At 42.7% G+C, this 22,452-nt stretch overlaps 1 protein-coding gene across 1 annotated transcript in view; it reads right to left on the reverse strand.

The window, feature by feature from the left end:
- Window positions 1–14,080, reverse strand: part of LOC135113180 (serine protease inhibitor dipetalogastin-like) — a 19,146-nt gene extending 5,066 nt beyond the window's left edge. The window contains exons 1-3 of the mRNA XM_064028289.1: window positions 14,006–14,080; window positions 10,487–10,571; window positions 2,428–2,577 (exon numbers count right to left, since the gene is read on the reverse strand). Coding sequence (XP_063884359.1) covers window positions 2,428–2,577; window positions 10,487–10,571 — 235 coding nt within the window. The 5' untranslated portion in view covers window positions 14,006–14,080. The remainder of the gene's footprint in view (window positions 1–2,427; window positions 2,578–10,486; window positions 10,572–14,005) is intronic.
- Window positions 14,081–22,452: the final 8,372 nt, after the last annotated feature.

Raw genomic sequence — 22,452 nt, forward strand, 5'->3', positions numbered from 1 at the left:
TAGAACGTTCCCTTAACATGGCAGAATCTGATGAGCGGGGCAAGGGACCTCGCTCTCGGCTCAGTGAATGACCCATGACCGCTGAACAGCTGCTAGACGTGCTGCCTGCAAGTTTACCCTTGCTCCATAATCGCTAATAATAGACCATAATTAGTTATATTATAACACTAAGTGTCTAGACATACTAGGATAAGGGATACCCAAGATGGGACGCACCCAAAATCCGGAAATAGTGTGGAAATACCAACAGTGAGACGCTTTGACATTTCATAACTGCCGTATGTGCAGCACCATGCAACAAGTGTTGCTAGTCATATTGACCAACATCAGACCTTATTTTGACCCGGAATGTCTTAACCAGGCTACGGCATATTACTATATGCCTGTTCTTTAAATGTAACAACCATTAAACAATAACCAATTTGTCTGCTTATCTCTTTCCTTCGATCAGAAAAAAAAAAAAAAAATCTGCCTTACATGATTACTTTTATTCAATTTATTCAGTTGACAATATCACTCCCATATGATCACTTTTACTCAGTTTACATTATCACAAGGCCTGGAAGACCAACTATTAACTTCTAAATAGCAAACTTCAAGGAGCGAGTGGTTAAGGCGGCTGCGGTCTCGGTGAGGGACACATTGCCGATGAATTGTACGACACTTCCTTGGGTGGCACGCCCAGGAAGCTCCGCTGGTCTGTTCTTCAGTGGTCAAGTGAGCGGAGCTCCGAGGAGCTAAATATCCAAGCTCTTATGACAACCCTTATGAGAACTGAAGACGCCTTAATTTCATGGGGGTAAATACAAAATTGTGTTGCAAAGAAATAAATATCATAGGAAGATATACATGATTGTGTTGCAATGTAATACTTACGAAATAAACATTGACTTCCCTTATTTCCATTTTTTGAAGTGATTAAATATTTCTTTTTAAGTCATTAAATATTTAATTTTTGAAGCCATTAAGTAAGGTCAATTTAAAGTATCAAGGCTTCTGCAAGCTTAAGGGAAGCATATCTGAAGCTGTTAAATATGATTTATTTGTTGCTTGCGCAAACTTGAAGTTGATAATTAAATGACGCGTTTTTAAGGTGTATTTTAGGCAACATTGAAGTTTTTCATGAAATTTGCTAGGTTGTAGAAAAAAAGTTTAATGAATGTTAAAATTCTGGGAGGGGGTGGGGGGATGGGGGAAGTAGAAAAAAGTTTAATGAATGTTAAAATTCTGGGAGGGGGTAGGGGAATGGGGGAAGGCGGCTCGCACGCATTCATGGACATTAATGGTAGTTATTTTGTAATGATAGGATATATCCACCGAATTGGTCTGACAGTCAGCAATTGGACCACGAGGGACTAATTCTTCCAATTTCTACCACAGGATCCAATTATTATGCGTGATATTGTAATACTGATATTTACGAGTTAATTTGCTCCATCTTACAGGCAGAAATACTACTCAATCTGTGCCACTTACACTTGTGTATTTAGAAAAAATGTTGACAATCAATTGAGTGTTGCGCACGACTTCTCCACACACACACACACTGTGCCACTGAGGTAAGTGTAGTGGAGTTTGTTGCCTTCGTGTGGCACATCTGTTCGAGAAACACTCAGCTAGACTGATTACTTGCCAGTTGTTAACCAGAGTGAACACACTCCCGTCCTTACTCATCGGCAGTTGCAGCAACAGCAGGGAGACAGCAACAGCAGGAAGTAACTCTTCCTCTGCCTCCCTTTGTCCTGCAGGCTGCTCCTCATTGCCTTGCTAAAAAAAACCAGTCTTGCTTACTACTGCCGGTCAATAAGCGCCCTTGCTCACACGCGTGCGCGGGCCAAAATACGCACCTTGACTTGCACCACTGTCTGACTGAAGGCCGACCGTCGACTGACCGTGAGCACACGAGAACAACCAACATGAACCGCCGCACGGGATCAAACCGTACGAGTATGATCTCCGTACGAGATCTATCAGAATTACCGTTTTCTATTGGCCTGTCTGAGATCCGGGGCTATTCATAAAACACTAAGTGTCCAGCCAAAACACTTCAAGTGTCTATGCCTAACTATGCCACTGTAAAAGGATACAGATGATTGGTTGAAGTTCTGGTTCTGAATTTTTTTTTATTCATTTTTTTGAGGGGGAGGTTAGTTTACTTTTATTTTTAATCTTTTCATCTATTCCTCTCTCCTATCGAGTTATTCTTCCGTCAAACTAGCGCTACAAGATCGCGATATTACAGCGCCTTCACCTAAATCAAATCAACTAATCCGTTAAATTAGCTTCCATTAATGATGGTTTAATGTACCCCGAACGTCTGAGATGTTATAGGAGTAGATAGCGTGAGTTTTTTTAATCCTTCCTAAATTTTTCCTAAACAATTCCCTCATTCTGTCATTCCACACACCCACCATACCAGCCACTCACCACATGGGCCAACACTCATTTGCTTGATGCAGGGATTCTCGCATGCGGCAGCTTCGTGAAGGCGGCACGGGTTGGCATACGTCTTGCCATTATTCCCACACACAGGCTGGTGGTAGTCTGAACAGGGCCAGGGACACGATGGCACGGGAACTGTAAGCAAAGGGAAGGGAGAGAAAAAGTTATTCACACTTATGGCTTAAAAGGGACGGGCTTAAAAAGTACCAGAAGTAAGTGACGGAATTAATCTTTTTATTTTTGTGCTGGATACATCAGCCTAATCTCGTCTTGCACTTAAAATAGCAACCCGCGTAGGTTTTGGCTGTGATGTTGACCGTGCCTTTCCTGGCCTTTCATTGTGGCCTTTTATTGGAAGGCTTACAGACTTGATGGGCTCCCTCCTGTTGTTTCTCGCAACTGTGCCTCTGTGCTTGCACCTTGCCTAGTCAAACTCTTCCTACTGTACTGTCTATCAACATCTACTCTTCCTTCCTGCTGGAACTTTGACTACATTCAGCTTGTTCCTAAAAAGGACCGTTGTACTAACGTCCTATTCTTTAATGTATGCTTAACAGGAATATTCTTAACTTCTATCACTTTCTTCTAACTGATCGCCAGTATGGGTCCCGTCGAGGTCGCTCTGCTGGTGATCTGGCTTTCCTTGCCGAGTCTTTTAACATCTTTTAGGGATTTTGGTGAAACTTTCGCTGTTGACTTAGACATCGGAAGCTTTTGATAGTCTGGCACAAAGCTTTGATTTCAAACTACCTACCTACAGCTTCTATCCTTCTCTGTAACTTCATCTCCTGGCCGTTCTATTGCTGCTGTGGTAGACGGTCACTGTTCTAAATCTATTAACAGCCGTGTTCCTCAAGATTCTATCTGGTCAACTATTTCACTTCACGACCATTTAACTGACGTCACTCGGTAGTCAGAGATGTCCCGGCTACCAGTCCCACGTCAAGCCCCCACGCAGTTCACACCGGTCTTGCTCGGTCTCCAGCTCGTTCTTCACCGGCATTCTCCACGGAGTTTGGCCTGGTAAGCTTTCACACTACGGCAAGCCGTCAGTTTTGGTGACCTATATTGTAATGCCTTGTGCAACTCGGTACCGTTTCTTTTCGGGCAGACTGAGGTCGGACCAGCTGGACAAGGCTCACGAAACGCCAAGGCGTTCGTCTTCGTCTTTGGATAGGAAGAGACGTGGCGAGGACTTCGTGGATTTTCCTGCAAAGAAAAGGAAGTCTCCCCTGGACCAGGGAGTCAAGGAAGGTTCTAGTCAGTCACGGCCTGAGTGCAGTTCACAGCCGTCAGTGGCTGTCCGAGTCACGTCAACAGCACCCGAGTGTTCGTCCGGAGGCGACAACTTTAACCAATTGACTGCCTTGTTACGTCAACTAATTGAAAAACTATTAGTTGAAATACTAGACAAGGAGCCAGCACAAGCTAAGGTGTCACAGGAAAGCTGTGCAAACTTAGTGCTTTTCATAATGTTTCCTCTTCTGAGGATGAAGCCACTGAACTTTCAGTGCCTGCCTGATCCTTTGGATGAACTAGACAACTTGCCACCTTCCCGTGACACTGATGAAGCAGACTTCCTTAAGGCACGCTGAGATCTTTCAGGCCATTTCCATAGTGAAAAACAGAAAAGCGAGCCTCTCTGAGCGATTGGCTTCCATTTTAAACCGAGTTAGAGGCGTCGGCCCCCGTCTGAGGGAACAAGTCTACCTGTGACAGAATGCAGGATAAAATGCAGGTTCCGAACAATGTACCAAACCAGAAAGTTCCTGTGACATAAATAAAAGTTAATCGATGTCCGACTCTTCCAAACTAATGGCCTGATTTCAAAAGACTTAGTCCCCATTACTCGCAGCATTAGAGATATCGGGTATAAGAAAGGCAAGACTTTAAATTCCTACCTAGATGGACTAAATGACACTACTTTCCTCAGCTGTTAACTACATTAATCAGCTGAGAAAGGAAGTGGCAAGGATCCACGTTCACGACTCTGCCTTAGCAGACCTTTGCAAGTGGGAGTGTGAGGTAAGAAAATATGACGTCTTTCCATTCGATGTGACGAAGAAATGTGAGGAGATAAACAAGTGTAGGAAACTAGGAAGGCCCTCCTTCCGTCCTTACAAGTCTTCTGGAAGGAGGTTTGCTCCAGACAAGCCAACAACTAGAGAATGACCCTATCAAGTTCCCTCTCATTCTCGAGCACGTTACCAGACGAGGCCTTTTTTAGGCCAGAGGCATTCCCAGGGGAAGGGGATGCACTTACAAAAACCTCCCCAGTAAGCCTCTCTAGGGTGAGTAATGTTTTACCTCCCTTGGTTAATACTCCTGATAATTTTGTGGCGGGGAAAATTTTTGTTGCCAGATCACTATGAGGTGTATCTGGACCGATGATGTGGTGCATGGGAACATTCTTGAATTCGTCAGCTTACCCAGACAGAATAAACCACCCAGTCCCCTCAATTTGTCGGTAGCCGATAGCCATGCCCAAACAATGCTTTGTCCTTGTGCCTTGAACAGGAAAGAACACAAAGATGCGAGCCAGGGGATCATGGGTTTTCTAACGTATTCCGTACTGTCAAAAAAGATGGCACGGCTAGAGTCACCATGAATTTAAAGGAACTTAATAATCATATTAATCATGTACATTTTAAACTGGACATTCTGAAAGATGTGATATAATACAATTAATTCAACCATACTGTTTTTTCATTAACATGGATTTGAAGGATGCTTATTTCTCTATGTCAAGCCAGAGGATAGGAAATGGCTACAATTTATGTGGAAGCAGCATGCGTTTCGATTCACACGTCTTCCACAAGGTTTGACTTCAGCCCCTCGCATCTTCGATTCACACGTCTTCCACAAAGTTTGACTTAAGCCCCTCGCATCTTCACTAAATTACTGAAGCCTGCCCTCTCTCACCTTAGATGCTATCTGGATGACTATTTTCATTGCTGCGTCAACAGAGGAAATGAGGATTAATGCATTCTATGCCTTACTCTTTTGATTCTTTAGGGTTCACTATAAATGTCCAGAAATCTGTTTTGCAACCTACACAGGTGATTAAATTTCTTGGTGTTATGCTAAATTCTGCTGACATGACTGCCGCCTTGCCTCCCGTTAGCAAAGAACGCATCAAGGCACAAGGCCGGCTCCTGCTGAAAAGAGAGGTCACTTTGTTTGATTTGGCCTCCTTTATTGGTTTGACTGTGGCTTCGGATCCTGCTGTCGAGTTAGCCCCACTTGGATACAGATATCTTGACAATTCCAAACAGAGAACTTACCAGGACCCGTGGTAATTATAATTCACATATTTTGGATGATCATGCCCGGGATTTAATCTACTGGTGGATTCATAATGTAGATTTTCAGGTAAAATCATTATCATCATCTTCCCCACCAACTTATGTTTCCAGATGCCTGCCTGACAGGTTGGGGGTGCAGTAGTGGGAGACACTAAAGACGGGAGGCCATTGGGCTCATGAGGAATTGGATCACTGCTTGGAACTGAAAGCCATTCTTTTGGGCTTAAAATGCCTTCGTAAGGATACCAAAGGAACACACATCCGCCTCCGCTCCGACAGACAATTCCACTACAGTTGCCAGTATAGGACGTTGCGGTAGCACTAAACCTAACCTTAATACATTAATAGATCAAATTTTCGAATGGACCGAGTCAAGGGGAATTACCTTATCAGCTCAGCATATTGAGGTCCTACACAATGTAGAAGCAGACAAGGAATCCAGAGTAAAAAATTTAGATGCTGAATGGATGTTACGGCCCAATATTTTCGAGTGTGTCAGCTTTATTATACACCTGAAGTTGATCTTTTCGCTACTCGCATCAATGCACAAGTGTCTGCCTACTTTTCCTGGAAACCAGACCCATCTGCCACACAATGCTGTTACATTGAATTGGACCAATAAAAAATTGTATGCTTTCCCACCTTTCAGTATGGTCTCCAGAGCCCTAAAGAAACTGCAAGATGAGGCAACAGTACTGATGGTTTTACCACTGTGGCCAACCCAGTTTTGGTTCCCCAAAGCTCTCCAGTTATTGGCGGCCGATCTGGCTCTCCTTCCTCGAAAATCCCTAGTTCTACCACAAAATCCAACTCTACCCTATCCACAAGCACACAGGTTGGTCTCAACAGCAATTATGTTATCAGGGAATCATTCGAAAATCAAGACCTTTCGACGGAGGTTGCCCAATTTCTACTTAATTCACAGAGAAGGAGCAGCAAAACAATATGGGCCACGTATCAAAAACTGGTTGCGTTTTTGCCTCTACAGGAAAATTGATCCATTTCAGCCACCTCTGAATGTATTTCTAGATTATTTATCAAAATTTAGGGAGGACGGACGAGGCTACAGTTCAATGAACACCATACTGTTGGCCATATCTGCAATAGCTAATATAAGTGAGCATCCTGCCGGACAGCATCCCTTAGTTACCAGATTCATGAAGGCAGTTTTTCAGGACAGCCCATCTTTTCCTCGACGCCATACAACCTGGGATCCACAATTAGTCCTGAATTACTTAACCGAGTCTAGGAGCAGATGATGAATTACCTCTCATTCAGCTTTCAAGGAAAGAAACAGTTCTCATGCTATTATTATCTGGTCAACGCGGTCAAACTCTACACTTCCTAGACACCAGAAACATAACCGTCAGAATCAAGAGTTGTTTTCAGGATAGGTGATCCACTTAAACCTCAAGGCCAGGTGCCCATACGTCTGAATTTACATTTGATGCCTATCCCTCAGACAAAAGATTTTGTTACCTCGATTGTAAACCATCTTGATAGGACAAAATACACACGGGCAACAATCACGAGTTTTATTCTACAAAACCTCCAATAAAACTAGCTTCGAGGGATACTTTACGCCGTTGGACGAAAAGTATTATGGAAGCTGGTGGTATTAATCTCAACATTTTTTTTTTTTCCCTCATTCCACTAGGTCAGCTTCGACCAGTAAGGCAGCACTGAAGCTCCCGTTGTCAACTATTTTATCGACCATTGGATGGGCCAAAGAATCAACTTTTACCAAGTACTACCAGAAGCCAATCAATACAGATGGTCGCTTTGCCAGGCCAATCTTGCCATAAGCTGTGAATGGCCCAGCAGTAGGCATAACTTGTTTTCCTCCATTATGTATTTTTTTTTTTTTTTGCATTATCCACCTCCTTGTATCTATTACATGAAAAGCGCGCAGTGTTATGCTATTTTTTTATCTTTTTCTTTGGTTCTTGGTGCTACTTGTACACGCTAAGGGCAAAAGCGTACTATTGTTCTTATATTGGGTTGCATTACGTCTTCAGTAAACGCAGTGTGTTACCTTTCCTTACCATAGATTTTAGTTATTATCCCATGCACTACCTTACCAAAGCATTTGTGCGGTACATGAAATCTTGGTAGGTTTGAGGAACCTCTCTAAAATTCTCGTTGACTAACGAGTGACGTCAATTAAATAGTCGTGAAGTGAAATTGTAAGATTAAACGAGTACTTACCAAGTATGAAGTTTGAAGGTAATTTGACGAACATTTAACTGTCACTGAGGTATTAAACGCCCTCCCTACCCAAACCCAGACACTCGTGAACTCGGTTGGAACAAGCGTCGTAGGTATATTGCCTGCTTCCTCAAACCTACTCTCTAAAGGACTGACGTGGGAGTGGTAGTCGGGTCATCTAGTTTAACACCTCAGTGACGTAGTTAAAATGTGCGTGAAATTACGATCAAACTTCATACTTGTTAAGTACTCGTTTAATCTTACAATTATTCATCAATGATTTTGTAACCCAAACTATTATTCATAAATGATTTTGTAAGAAACTTCTTGTCCTATCCACTCTTACGCTAATGATACCACCCTGTACTTTTCCACGTCTTTTCGTAGACGTCCAACCCTTCAAGAAAGAAAAAGTTCACGCAAGGTAGCCACAGATCACCTAACTTCCGATCTCGCTAACTAGGGCAGAGCAAACTTAGTATTGTCCAATGTCTCAACTCGTCACAACCTTCCAGATCAATGCCTCAACTCGACACAACCTTCCAGACAACCATCTCATTTCTTCAGTGACACTCAACTGTCCCCTTCTACACTGAACATTCTCGGTCTGTCCTTTACTTTTATGTAATACGGCTTCCATGAAGTTAGGTAATCCGAGTCGTCTCCACCAGTTTTTCTAACCCCCTAGCCCGCCCCCAAGGCTGTTAACTTTGTACAGGGGCCTTAGCCGTCCAGGTTATGGAGTATGCTTCACATGTATGGGGGGATTCCACTCATGACGTTCTTTTAGACAACGTGAAATCAAAAGCAAACTTTCGTCTGAACAACTCCACTGACTGTCTTCAGCTTCTCTCATTGCCTTAAGTGTAGCATCTCTTGCCGTCTTCTGTCGCTAATTTTACGCTAACTGCTATTTTGATCTTGCTAACTACATGCCTCCTCTCCTCCCGTGGCCTCGCTGCACGAAACGTTCTTCTCTCATTGCTATTCTGTCCACCTCCCTAATGCAAGAGTTAACCAGTATTCTCAATCATTCACCCCCTTCCTCTAGTGAACTCGAACTCCATTCCTGCATTTATTTCCTCCTTCATATGACTTTGCGATTTTCAAGAGGGAGGTTCCAAGACGCCCTCTGTTATTTAATCGTTATTTGGTCATTCTATCTGATGTCACTTTGGGAGCTGGCATTTGAGTGGGCCTTTATAATTTTGTTGCTCGTGGCCAGTGACGCTCATTTACAAAAAAAAAAAAAAAAAAGACCGGGGTTAAGAATTTTTTTTTGTTGACCTTGGCCAGCGACTTTACACAAAGTTATCCGTGGCCCTGTTTCATTAAAAAAATAAATAAATAAAAACAAGTGTAGGGTTTAAAAGGGACGAGTTTAAAGTGACCAGAAGTAAAAACAAAAACAAACAAAAAATAAATGAACATATGCCGCGTTTAAATGGAGGGGAAGGAAAGGGGTGCTAGAGCTCACACACAGGCTTTAATGTGGCGCTAATTCATATAAACTAAAACCATGAAAAAGAAAAAAAGTGAAAAGAACCATGACGTGCAAACAATGAAGCCTGAAGAGAATAATGAGGTGCAAATAATGGATGCAGGTACCCCAGGTATAGGGATTAGTGGGGCGGGGAGACAATGTATGGAACCAACACGTCTAGTTTACTTAAAAGATGGTTAAAAATAATGATTGATGGAATTTATATTTGCTGGATCTATAGGAACGGCAGGATCTATAGGAACGGCAAAAACAGGAGAAAAAATACTGGGTTTAAAGACTGTTTTCTGTTTTGTGGTGTTAAATTCAACCTATGAAAAGGGGATTTGTTTTGTGGCGTGTTAAATTAAACCTATGAAAAAGGGGATGAAAATAGGAAGATGGACTGGAAAAAATCTATGGAAAAGGGACTGGGGGAAATAATTATGAAAAGGACAAATAACGAAGTGCAAATAATAGATAAAATAAATCACTTAATAGGACAAATAAGGTGCAAATAATGGATAACAGAAATCACTGAATAGGACAAATAACGAGGTGCAAATAGATAAAACAAGTCGCTCTTTGGATTTGAAGGGACGGGAAGACAAATGGAATTCACACCTGTAGGGTTTGAATATCCTACTTCTACGGTGCTTCATTATCAACTCGCACTTTAAGCAAAAAAGGACGGGAAGAAAAGGGAAGAAAATTACTCCAGAAGAATTCACACGATAAGATGTACTAATAATTCACACAAGATAAACGCTATAAATTTCAGGGAGGAGAAGACAAACTAAACTGAAGGAAAGGGAAACGGAAAAAAATACCAAGAATTCACACAAGATAAACAACAAATTTCAGGGACGAGAAGACAAACTAAAACGAAGAAAAGGGGAACAAAGAAATCAAACAACAAATTTCAGGGACGAGAAGACAAACTAAAACGAAAAGGGGAACAAAGAAAACAAACCAATAGACAAGAATCCACGTGTACACCACTGACACGAGTTATGCCTACTGGTGGTATACAAAGACAAGCCTGAAATACCTGCGCTCCTGGTATCGTTCTGTTGGGCGGCCACTCCTGCAGCAAACACCACCACCAGCGCTACCACCCTTGCTGCTTCCCTCATCTGGTACGAAAAGAAAAGGGTGAAAGGTTCCGGTAACATTGCTATATACTCCTTTCAGTACTCAAGACCTGTACGCTCAAATGCAGTAAGCGAGATCAAGTTGGAGTAAATAAATGAGTTACTTTCACTGCCTAGTCCTAAACATCCACCTTAGAATAAAAAAAAAAATCACTGCCCAGTCCTAAACATCCACCTTAGAATAAAAATAAAAAAAAACCTTAATTCTTAGAGAACAAACGAAGAAAAGTGAAGTAATAACTGACCCAAAACCCAAACAAACAAAGGTTCGGCAATCAGGGTTATTCACCACGCCAGAACCACCACTACCAAGCAGGATTAATATTTAGCCTTACGTTCACCAGTCCCCGCACTACCGGGCTAGGTAATGTCCACTTTGGTCGGTCAGTTTAGACACCACTTACCACCACCACCACCACCACCAGGTTAATGAAGTTTCGTTAGTTGTATAATCACCACAGCTCACCACACCCACTGGTTTCAATAATCGGTAATCTGTCATATCCACGCAATCACCACAGTCAAAAGATACTACCACAAACACGCTATCACCACCACATTTTAAACATGCTAGTCACCACCATGCTATCACCACCACACAAACCCCACACAATCACCACCACCACATTCAACAAATACTGAAGTCCGCCGAAGAAATAATACTAGTTTGCCGGTCTTCATATTCCACATTCGCCATTACAGCTAATATCTATAATGGCTATATTGTGCAGCTGGTTAAAAAGTTTACAGTTTAACCCTTCCACTGCTATTTGACATTTTTCCTACATCACACTAGCCACTCCGCGATAAATCCTCTGTCTTCACAGCCATCTTCAAACATAATACTGTATAGAAATTGCAAAAATCTATTCCTTGTAATTATTTTCTTCCTTGTAGATGCTGACAAAGACGGCATACATTTTCATTTAGTGCCGTGAATCGTTGTCCATCATCATGAAAGGGTTAAGAATCTGCTTTACTATAAAACTTCCAATCTAGATCAACTGGTCTGCCTATCGCTATGAATGGGTTAAGAGTCCACTGCCAGTTACTCCCATATTAAATAATGAATATTTAGCTAGTTTGCCGATCTTCACAACCATTCAGTTTGCCTATCTTCACAATCATTGTCACTATTTAGCTAGTTTGCCAGACTTCACAACCATTCAGTCACTATTTTCATACCTGGTAACTGATTAATGACTCGTTTGCTAGTATGGTGACTGGTTTATACCGTGTTAGCTAGTTTGGTTAATGCTGCGTTAGCTAGTTTGCAAGTCCCCTTGTCAACTATACATTTCAACTGTAGTTACTAATTACTGCTTGGCTTCGCAATTGCTTATCCACCACTCTGCGCTGGAAACCGTCAGACACCCAATCAGACTCCATAGCTGTAACACTTACTAGACCTTAACAACCCAAACCACTCATTACATATTCCCTTCATAGGCCTAATAATAGGTACTACATATCCTAACAGACCCTAACTGCCCATCACAGTATTCCCACCACTAGTAACCTTTTACCTTAATAACCACCACTATCAACACTAACACCTCATACAGACCCAGATAAACCCTAACCGCTACTAACTGCTGCTTTCACTCATTTCCACCACTCATCAGCTCTTCATCCTAATGGCTAGTTAACAGATTCACGACCGCCACTACATAAAATGGCCTGTAACAGCGCACTACACTGATGGCTTAGTGTACCCCTTTGTCATTACCTTTATTCTCATACCACGTTAACCATATAAAAAAAAAAAAAATACGTATGTAGTCCAATCGCCAGAGAATCACGCATGAAGTCTTAATCGCCAGAGAATCACACAAGTCTTAATCGCCAGAGAGTGAAGAGTCTATAGTGCAATCCTATTCAGCAGCATGTACTCAATTCATATTCAGATCTAACAACAACCATTATTAAACTTCTGTCAATTTCAGTTTCACCCAACCAACGATTTTCTGATGTAGTTTGTGTGTTTCTGGTGAGGTGTAGTGTATTGATTGATGGTCTACATCACTTCCGTCGCAAATACTCAAGTTTTCAAGTAATGAATTTTTCAACTTATGCCTACATCTCTTCCCCAACGAAACAAGAGCTTCTATGCCTACATCTCTTCCCCAACGAAACATGTGTGAAGCTCTGAATGAGTAGCTGTTAAATTATTTCATTCCTGATATCTCAAACTTCAACTCAAGTTGATACCCCCTTTCCAATATTATGCTACTAAAACCCGACTTAATTTTTTGCAATACACTACTACTTCTATCACTATTTCAGTCAAATTTTTTGCAATACACTACTACCTCTATCACTATTTCAGTCAAATTGTAGTGACGCTACCGCTACGCTACAGCTACTCGTTTCTAAATGTATTGCACTAATTTAGGATTAGTAACCCTTGGGCGGGTCTTCGCTAAATGTAGGATAACGCAAGAAATGTAGCGAATCACTGGCAACGTTGCTCAACATAACAACGCTCGCCTCAGCCGCCACCGCTGCCGCCGTCAAATGCGTAATTTATGTATTTTCATATATTTATGTGATTTTGTTGATTCTCGACCCGTTTTGCAACGCACGTTACTCGATTTAATAATGCTCCCCCACTCAAAATAAACCGATTTCCCACAGGTCCCCCAAGGTCGTTGGGGAAGAGATGTAGGCACAAGTTCATAAATTCATTACTTGAAAACCACACTTTTGCGACGGTAGTGATGTAACCCATCAATCAGTACACTGCACATCTCACCACAAACACACAAGCCACATCAGAAAATTGTTGGTTGGGTGAAACTGAAAATTGACTTGGACTTCCCCTTACCACCATATTCCGTACACAACTACAACCCAGACCTTTCCGGCGTAATCATTCAGGCCTCACGTTATATCCAGATCTAATCAACTCGAAATTACCACTACCAGACTCACCACCACATCCGATTATTGACCACCCTTTCCATCACCATTACTGCATTCAACACCAACCCCAAAAACAAAATCACCGTCACCATCACCACCTTTCCCTCACCATTATTTCATTCAGCACAATTAATTCCCAAAACGCTACCACCGTCACTATCACCACAGTCATCACCATCACTAGCTTTACATCACGATCATATTCACCACAAACGCCAAAACCCAAACATCAGCGTCACTGGCTTACAATCGCCATTTAGCACAGCAGCCACAACCCCATCACCATTATCACTATTGGCTTAACATCACCATTAACACTATATTGAACCCACAATCCAATCACCATCATTATCATAGGCTTAACATCACCACTAGCACAGACAGGACCCAAGACAATCACAACCATTATCACCATCACTAACTTGACACCACTACCACACACCACTATCACCACCTCAGAGCAGCGTGAAGGGGCGTGTGCGAGTACTTACCTCCACGTCCTGTCGCTGGTGGATCTCCTGGACGACAGTCGCTGCTACCCCTCCACGTAGCCAGCAGGTCAACTCTAGTGAGGCTCAAGCGACCCAGAAAGATTCAAGAAGCACGTTTCGAATACAACTCACTGGTTGGGTAGCACGACTGAATTACATCGGCGCCCAAATTTGTAGTCGGATCGGTAGGTCTTCATTAGCTCTCAGGTGATCTGTTTTACTGATCACACCCATCATCGTAGGGTCAAGGAAAGGCAGCTCTCTCTCTCTCTCTCTCTCTCTCTCTCTCTCTCTCTCTCTCTCTCTCTTTGACATTCATTGATGAGGTAGGCATGACCATAAAAACTGCGAACAGGTTGTCGGTCTCAATTTCTTATCAAATAACATTATACACTGATATTAAACACTTTCGACATATTACAGTATTCATAGACAATACATGCAATCAACTTGCTACTATGACAATCAGTTTTTACTACAAAATTAAAGTTTTTGCCTCGGTCACCTTCCTGCCCGTCTTTTTCTGAGCGCGACTTGGCCGTGAGTAACGCCCGCAAGCGACCAGTGGGTTAACCACACTCTATTAACAAGTGAGCATCGGCTTGGGGCTTCATATAGCACTGAGTACTCATACTTACGCACATCACATGTGTGTTTATGCAAGGAGGAAGCTATTGAACATTTCACTTATGATTACCGAGGAATAATGACGCGAGGCACATATACTTGACGTACAGTAACACAGCCCGCGTCAAGCATAGGAGCGTCACAGTGGTGGTGGTGGTGGTGGTGGCTTCGTATGAATGAAGCATGAATGAAAGAATGCATGTGTGTATAATGTAATTTATGTGTCTAAAGAATATAAATAAAAGAAAACCGTTAAATAATAAAAGAATAAATAAAAACTGAAAAATGAAAATATAATAAAAAAAAAACCCTAATACCATACCCTAATACCACGTCAGGGTGATGGCTATTAAAAAAAATAAATAAATAGTTGTGGTGCAGGCAGGTGAGGGGAGGTACAGCACACAGGGTTATTAGAGATTGTGTTCCTGAGGCGTTCCCTCCCCAGGCACTCTTGGGTGGCGCTTCGTGAGCGCCGTGGTCTAAGCGGCGCCAGGGTGCAGCCTGGCTCATTGCGCCATTAAACTGTTAGACTTTGTGGAAGGCAATACTTGACCCGACTCCAACGGCCGGTCTCGATCTTTAAGTCATGAGACATCAGTCGAATTCTAGTAAACGCCATACGTGTAAAATCAGGGATATATATGTTATCTGAATAAATATTATGGACACCAAGACTAGAATTCAATATTGATTTATATGTGTGATACTTTATTGCGTCTTCTGGCTTACTGGTAATAAATTAAGTATTCTGTCAAGAGGATTTTTATGATTATCATACTGTATGGCACTCTGGATAAACTTATAACCAGGGGTGTTAGCTTCTCTGCATAAACTAAATACAACATGAAACGGTTAATTTCTGTCGAGTAAAGTCAGTTTCCTCTCCAAGAAACGTTTCCGTCGGACAGACTGGCTTAATTCCCGATTCAACATGACATAAGTTTGAGCTTGTGTTATTTCTCACGCCCAGGAGACATTTCATAAGTTTATTCTACTGACTGGTAAGTGACACACAGGTGTTTGTCAGCCACGACTCACAGCTGTATGTCAGTTCAGCCAACACAGCCGCGTCAAACACACGTCGCTTATAACAGTAAGGCATATCTAGATATCTGGGTTCGAGGCACAAAATATAAAAAAATTGTTGACGACTGACTGACACTTTACCTCGTGTAGTGACATCACGTCCTTCATACAACTGCTGTCGGTAAACCAGGCTCCTAAATACTTGTATTTGTCACAGTACTTAATAACATGTCCCTCGATCTTTAATGGAACTTTATCACAATGAGTGTTATTTATAACAAAAAATTTAGTTTTGTCCTCGTTAAGAACCATTCCATAATCACTGCAGTAATCGATGACAACTCTGAGTTTCCTGATACACATATCCCGAGACGTTGCGAGAATTACCGTATCGTCCATCACTAGGGGCGCGTGCAGTGCGCCCAAGAAGCCGTCAGTTCCTATTTGTTCCTTCAGCATACGAATCATCTGGTTAATGCAAATCACAAACAATAGACAGCTGGATGGCGCGCCTTGCCTTACTCCCACTGACGACTCCACAGTGGCACTCTTAAGCACGTTACGTGTGCAGCGATACATAACATAAATTGCTTTTAACATCCTTCTTCCACATCCTATTGATTTTAAGCATTCTATCAGCTTGGATCTCGGTACTTTATCGTATGCTTTACGATAGTCTATAAATAATACATATAACTTAAATTTCTTGTATTTTACATAATCACACAATACTCTCTGTGTAAATATCTGTTCTAGGCATCCTCTTCCCTCCAATGCTCCTGCTTGACAATTGTTCACATCCATCCACATTTTCAATCTATTCATAATAAGTGTGTCATAGAGTTTAGCTAGGGTATCCATTATACTAATACCTCTATAGTTATCACAAAGCATGCGATCACCAGACTTAAATGATACAGTTAACTTACTATGGCACCAGGCTAGTGGGAAACATAAACTATCAAAAATTACATTAAACAGTGCAAGGAAAAACATCAACCAGTTCCTAGCTAAGATCATTAATAGGGCAGGACTTATTCCAACAAAACTTTTCTATTTATTCATCCCTCTCATAGCTGTTTCCACCTCTCTAAACGTGGAAGGATCATCCAGAATGGGAATACTTGGTGCCTGCTCAAAATTTACCTCTCCAACTTCCTCCGTCACTGGATTCAATAATTCCTCAAAATGAATCTTAAATTGACTATCAATAGGCTGGGTACTGCCTTGGTTAGTACTAATTTCACCTTTCCAGTTAATTGCTTTCCAAAATTTTCCCAGTCATTTTCCTCCATTATTCTTTTCCATCTTAGGTCTACACTTCCCTCACGCGCGACATTCGTCTTTTTACATTCCTTTGCTTTTCTATTAATTTCTCTGCAGCTTTCCTTAACCACGTCCTGTACACTTTTCTTATTCACCACGCCCAGGGTTGGCGGCTCACACAGCGCCATCCTCGTCACGAACGCTTCTATATCCACTTTGTCATGGTACAGGCCTCTCGCGATATTAGTGGTGCGGAAACTGTGCGTCCGACCGTAAAATCCGACCCAAGTTACTGGCGCGCTCAAATAGCCGTGATGGCGTTACTGATTTAAAGACGTCAGTGTTAATTGTCAGAGTGAGTGGCGCATGATCTGAACACGACATATTTTGGCGTATACATAAGTCTTTCAGGACATTCAAACTGCTATACTTAACTAAACTCAAGTCGATTTCCGATATCCAGCGATCATTACGCCTAAAAGATAAATTTCCTCCGAGCTGCTTTCCGTCATATTTCAAATGGTTAGCAACTACCATTTCTTTCTCTTCACACATGTTGGTTATTGCTCGGCCCATAGAATTACTTATAAGATCTTTCACACCATTATATTCACATCTCTTTCCATTTATATTTCTACTTGGCAGGCAACCCACACGTGCGTTCAAGTCACCGACCACTATGGCACGGTCACAGTCGGTCACCTGCCCCTCCAACGCCCCCAGCAGCGCTGGGTCGTGGTAGGACGAGTCGATCAGGGGGATATACACGCCCCCAAGCCTCATCCCAGGGCAGCAGGACAGCTTCTATTGCGATGTTGACACATGTGATATATGGCACCAACGCACACTTCACCAACATTATAATTCCTCCTCTCCGACTATTTTGTTTACTTTTATTCATATATAAATCAAAACCTGGCACGCTACTAATCAACGTTTCCTTAATTTCAGTGATCCCTGTTATGTCAAATTATAAAGCAAAATTTAGCACTTCAGGGCTTTGGAGCTTATTTTTCACACCACAGATATTCCAAGCACATATTTTCAATTGCCCATTCCAACTCTTTCCATGCCAACATTTTGGAAATACCTATCAGTCACAACACCACCACGCAGCAATGCTCGCCTCCGCCAATCATACGTAATTTCCACTCCCTGGTTGTCTGGTTTGTGCTTCTCATTTTCTCGGGCCCTCAGTCTTGTCATTTCTCTCCTCGCCGCCGGATGAACTTCCTTCTTCACGTAAATCCGTTCGAAGTCTCTTCCTTTATCCTTCAAGTTCTTCGCCACTCGCAAGATATCGCTCCGTTGATCTTGACTCTCCAGCGTCACGTGAATAGAGCGTTTCCTCCGTGCGCCAGGCTGTCCAAGTCGTATCGTTGCCCATACATCGGTGCGTATCGGTCCGGCGTAACCCGCGGCTTTGAGCACAGTCTTGATCTTCTCTCCATCTTTCGTTCCCAGGCCATCGTCATCCTCCGAGACTTCAGTTATAGCCAAGTCCCGCACCCTTTCTTTGGCGTCAAGGGATTCTAGGAACTTGTTTTGCTGGTGGATAATCATGTAACTTCACCGAGTCTTGTAATCAGTGATTTTATTTCTTTCTTCATCTCCTTCATAGCTGCCAAATCTTCTCGAATATTACCTTTCACATGTGGATGACCAGCGCCTCGTTGGTGGCGGAGCTGCTGTGCATGTCGGAGTTAGTGCTCGGTTGGTCCTCCTGACCAACGTGCTTGTCCACCTACGCGCCGCCATCCGGGCTGCTCTTCCTCCCCACTGGGACCAGCTCCTGGCCCAGGTGAGGGATGGGGCCACACACTTCCTACCCTAGCGTGACTCCGCCTTCACTCAGCCAGGCAACCTCTCCAATGCCCCCGCCGCCCTGGCACCCTTCCTGAAGCACGCTCGCGCCCTGGTGCTGCAGACGGAGGAGGTGCTGGCGTGCCTGCTGGATTACCTGGGCGTGGCGCTGCTGGTCATCGTGACTACCAGCGTCGTCACCTTCACCTTCTTCGCGTACTTCAACTTTCTCAAATGGAACGTTGGCTTCTTTGACTACTATTACTTAAGCCTGATGGCGGTGCTCGCCCTCACGCTGCTGCAGGTCAACATGGCGGCAGAGGATCTGCTGCAGGCGGTAAGGCAGCGGTGTGGCCCCTGCCACGGAGTGAAGGGCGGGAAAAGAGAAAGGAGGAGGATCTGGGTGGTATTGATGCTGAAGAATTATGGTGGTGATCGTGATGGTTGTGTGATGTTTATATTGTTGCAGCGGCAGCGGTGTGCGCGCCTGTACCAGCTGCTGGTGCTGCACTCCGAGGCGGAGGCCCTGTCCGTGGTGAGTGAGGCGCGGGTGTTGCCTGCTGGCCTGTACTGCGTGGTGCATGCACGCCTGAGTGGGGAAGGCAGGGAGGCTCAGGGTGAGGCACACTTACTCTAATGTATAACTTCACTAACGAGAATTAACTGCACCAGTATTTTGAAACGCTTTATTCTCTCATCAGGAATGTTTTCAGAGGCAACAGAGATAGTTATTCGTGTTCATATAAGTGTGTTTTTTCTACTGATGAAGTGAAATCCTTATTAACCTATCACTAGAATCATGAAATACACTTCATCCCCTATGACTCCCACCACAGCTTGTTGAAGCATCGAGAATGCAGTCCCTAAAGAGAAGACGTAAGCAGTACATAGTTGTGTTGCTTCAGCTTGAGTTTCTTTTGTCCAACACGCACGAAAAGCTGTACCTGTGTGATCCTTTCACTACTAAGCTTGTTTTTGTCAGCCATGCGTGTTGTAGTGCTCGCTATGGAGGTACAGTGTACTGGCTGTCTCGGGACACAACTCAGCGGGTTTCTCACTCTTTCTTGATCTCTGAGGACTTCGGAGCTTACAGGAATTATATGAAACTCCGGAGTAGCTGTTTTACGCTGTACTGGTATGTTGGTATGGTTGTACTGGTATGTTGTTAGTGCTAGAACATTAGGGAACTTTAAGAGAAGATTAGATAAGTTTATGGATGGGGATAATAGATGGAAATAGGTAGCTATATTTCATACAGGGACTGCCACGTGTAAGCCTGGTCGCTTCTTGCAGCTTCCCTTATTTCTTATGTTCTTATGTTCTTATGGTCGTTCTGTACAAGCATACACAGAGAAGCCACGTCCGGCCTTCAGCACGCTGTCCTTTCTTGATGTTCAGAATACAATAATGTTTGTACACACGCGCAAGATAAGAGAACAGAAGGCTGATCTGTCTCTCCTAAGTGAGAAACTATTGAGAGAAAAAAATCTGAAATAAGTCTAAGCAGTTGATGGCGAATAAGAAAAGAAAAAATCAGCTTGAGAAATAGAGAAACACACACACACACACACACACACACACACACACACACACACACACAAAGAGGAACTTGCCCATTGCTTATATAGTACAAAAAAAAAAAAAAAAAAAAAAAAAAAAAAAAAAAAATATATATATATATATATATATATATATATATATATATATATATATATATATATATATATATATATATATATATATATATATATATATATATATATATATATATATATATATATATATATATATATATATATATATATATATATATATATATATATATATATATATATATATATATATATATATATATATATATATATATACACACAAACAAGCAAACATATAAGGCAAAATATAATCGTACATTCCTCTTCGTGTTCTTTATTTTATTCCTCCTCCTCTTCCTCCTCCTTCCCCTCCTCCTCCTCCTCCTTCTTCTCCTCCTCCTCCTCCTCCTCCTCCTTCTCCTTCCTCTCCTCCTTCTGCTCTTACTCCTGTCATTGTTCCTCTTCTTATCCTTTCTTCTCTTTTTCCTTTTCCCTCTATTGTTCCTGTAATTGTTCTTCTTATTCCTCCTTTTCTTCCTATTCCTTTTTATGTTTCTCCTCCTCCTCTTCCTTCTTTTCCTTCTCTTAGTTCTGCTCTTGTTCCTCTTCTTATTCCTCCTTCTTTTTTTCCTTCTCCTCCTCCTCTTGCCCCTGTTTCTCTTCCTCTTCTTATTCCTCCAACTCCTCCTTCTCGTATTGTTCCTTTTCCTCTTCCCATTCTTATTCCTCCTCCTCCACCTCCCCCATCATCACCACCATTTCTTCCAATCCTAGTCAATTATTTCTGAATCACGGTGACATGCCTTGACCAACTCTGCCTGTCCTGTGTGGCGTCCTGCAGGCTAGGGTGGTTGCTGCAACTCTGGATCGACCGCTACAAGTGCGAGCGATGCAGCTGTTCAGTCTCGGAGGCATGTCTGTCACTGCAGTAAGTCTGATATTCTTAAACGCTCTGCTACCTCACCACGACTATTTTCAAAGTGTAGCTGCTCGAAGGCAGCTAAAGGATTTTAGACCCACACGGTGACGCGAATCGTTTATTACATTCGGTCAAACCTGACGACATACATAATAAACATAAGACGTGCGTAGCACTACTAACCATTACATACTGTATCAACATAATGCATCACTGATCATGAATTATGACAATGAGGGCCATCGACCCCTCGTAACATAGATGTGGAACTCACGTGTTTAGGGTCTTAAGAAGGCCTGTCACCAAGCAACACCTGCATCTATATTGTAGTGGTCCGATCTTTCCTGAACGCGGTGGCGGTAACTTTAAAGGGATCTGTCCCTCTGGGTTTTGTCCCTGCTAACCCTCGGTGCCTCACACCTGCCCATCTTACCCTTAGGTCAGCGATAGTTCACCATATGTCACCTTCCCTCCTTATCTCGCTTTAGTGCTGCGTCCACGCTTTTGCCAGTAAACACGAGCCTCACTACCACACTGTAGCCACATCTTACATCTTCACCACTCTTATTCTCATTTTCATTGTATCTCTCATTTTCTTAACTTTTATAGCACCAGAACTTAATGTACTAGTTCACTTTAACTCTCATAACACAGAACATGTTATTTAGCATACATATTTCTTTTGTCTTTTTACCTGTTTCTTCCATCGTTACTTCCATAACCGACATCACCACTGTTGGCGGTAACACAAAGGCTACAGATATATGATTAGCTGGGTTCTCATGAGGGTTTCTTCTGTTAATAATGAACTGTACATATCTTGTTAATCTGTCACCGGAACCATAAAACACTCCTAAGATCCCGTGTAACTTTACTAGAGTCTTTTGGATGTTTAGAGTGTAGGTGCGGCGCGGGAGTGCTTCCTATGGTCCTAAGTCTGGTGCCTCCCGTTCCTCTTTCGTCAGGGGTTCCCAAGGGTGTCTTGCTACCTCTTCTTCTTTTCCCTCAGTTCCCAAGGGTGTCTCTCTTCCGACTCTTCTTCCTTCTTCCTGCCATCCTCATGTGGTGGAACACTTCGCCCGTACCATTATTCCATTTTCAGGTCCCCTGGGACCTGACGTCAAGCCTCCGGCCGCTCCGGCCATCACCACGCGGGAGTGAGGTCAGCCTCCTTTTGTCTCCGGACGCCAGCCCGTGCCGTGACCTGAGTC

Source organism: Scylla paramamosain, chromosome 25 (genome assembly GCF_035594125.1).
Source record: "Scylla paramamosain isolate STU-SP2022 chromosome 25, ASM3559412v1, whole genome shotgun sequence".
NCBI lineage: Eukaryota > Metazoa > Arthropoda > Malacostraca > Decapoda > Portunidae > Scylla > Scylla paramamosain.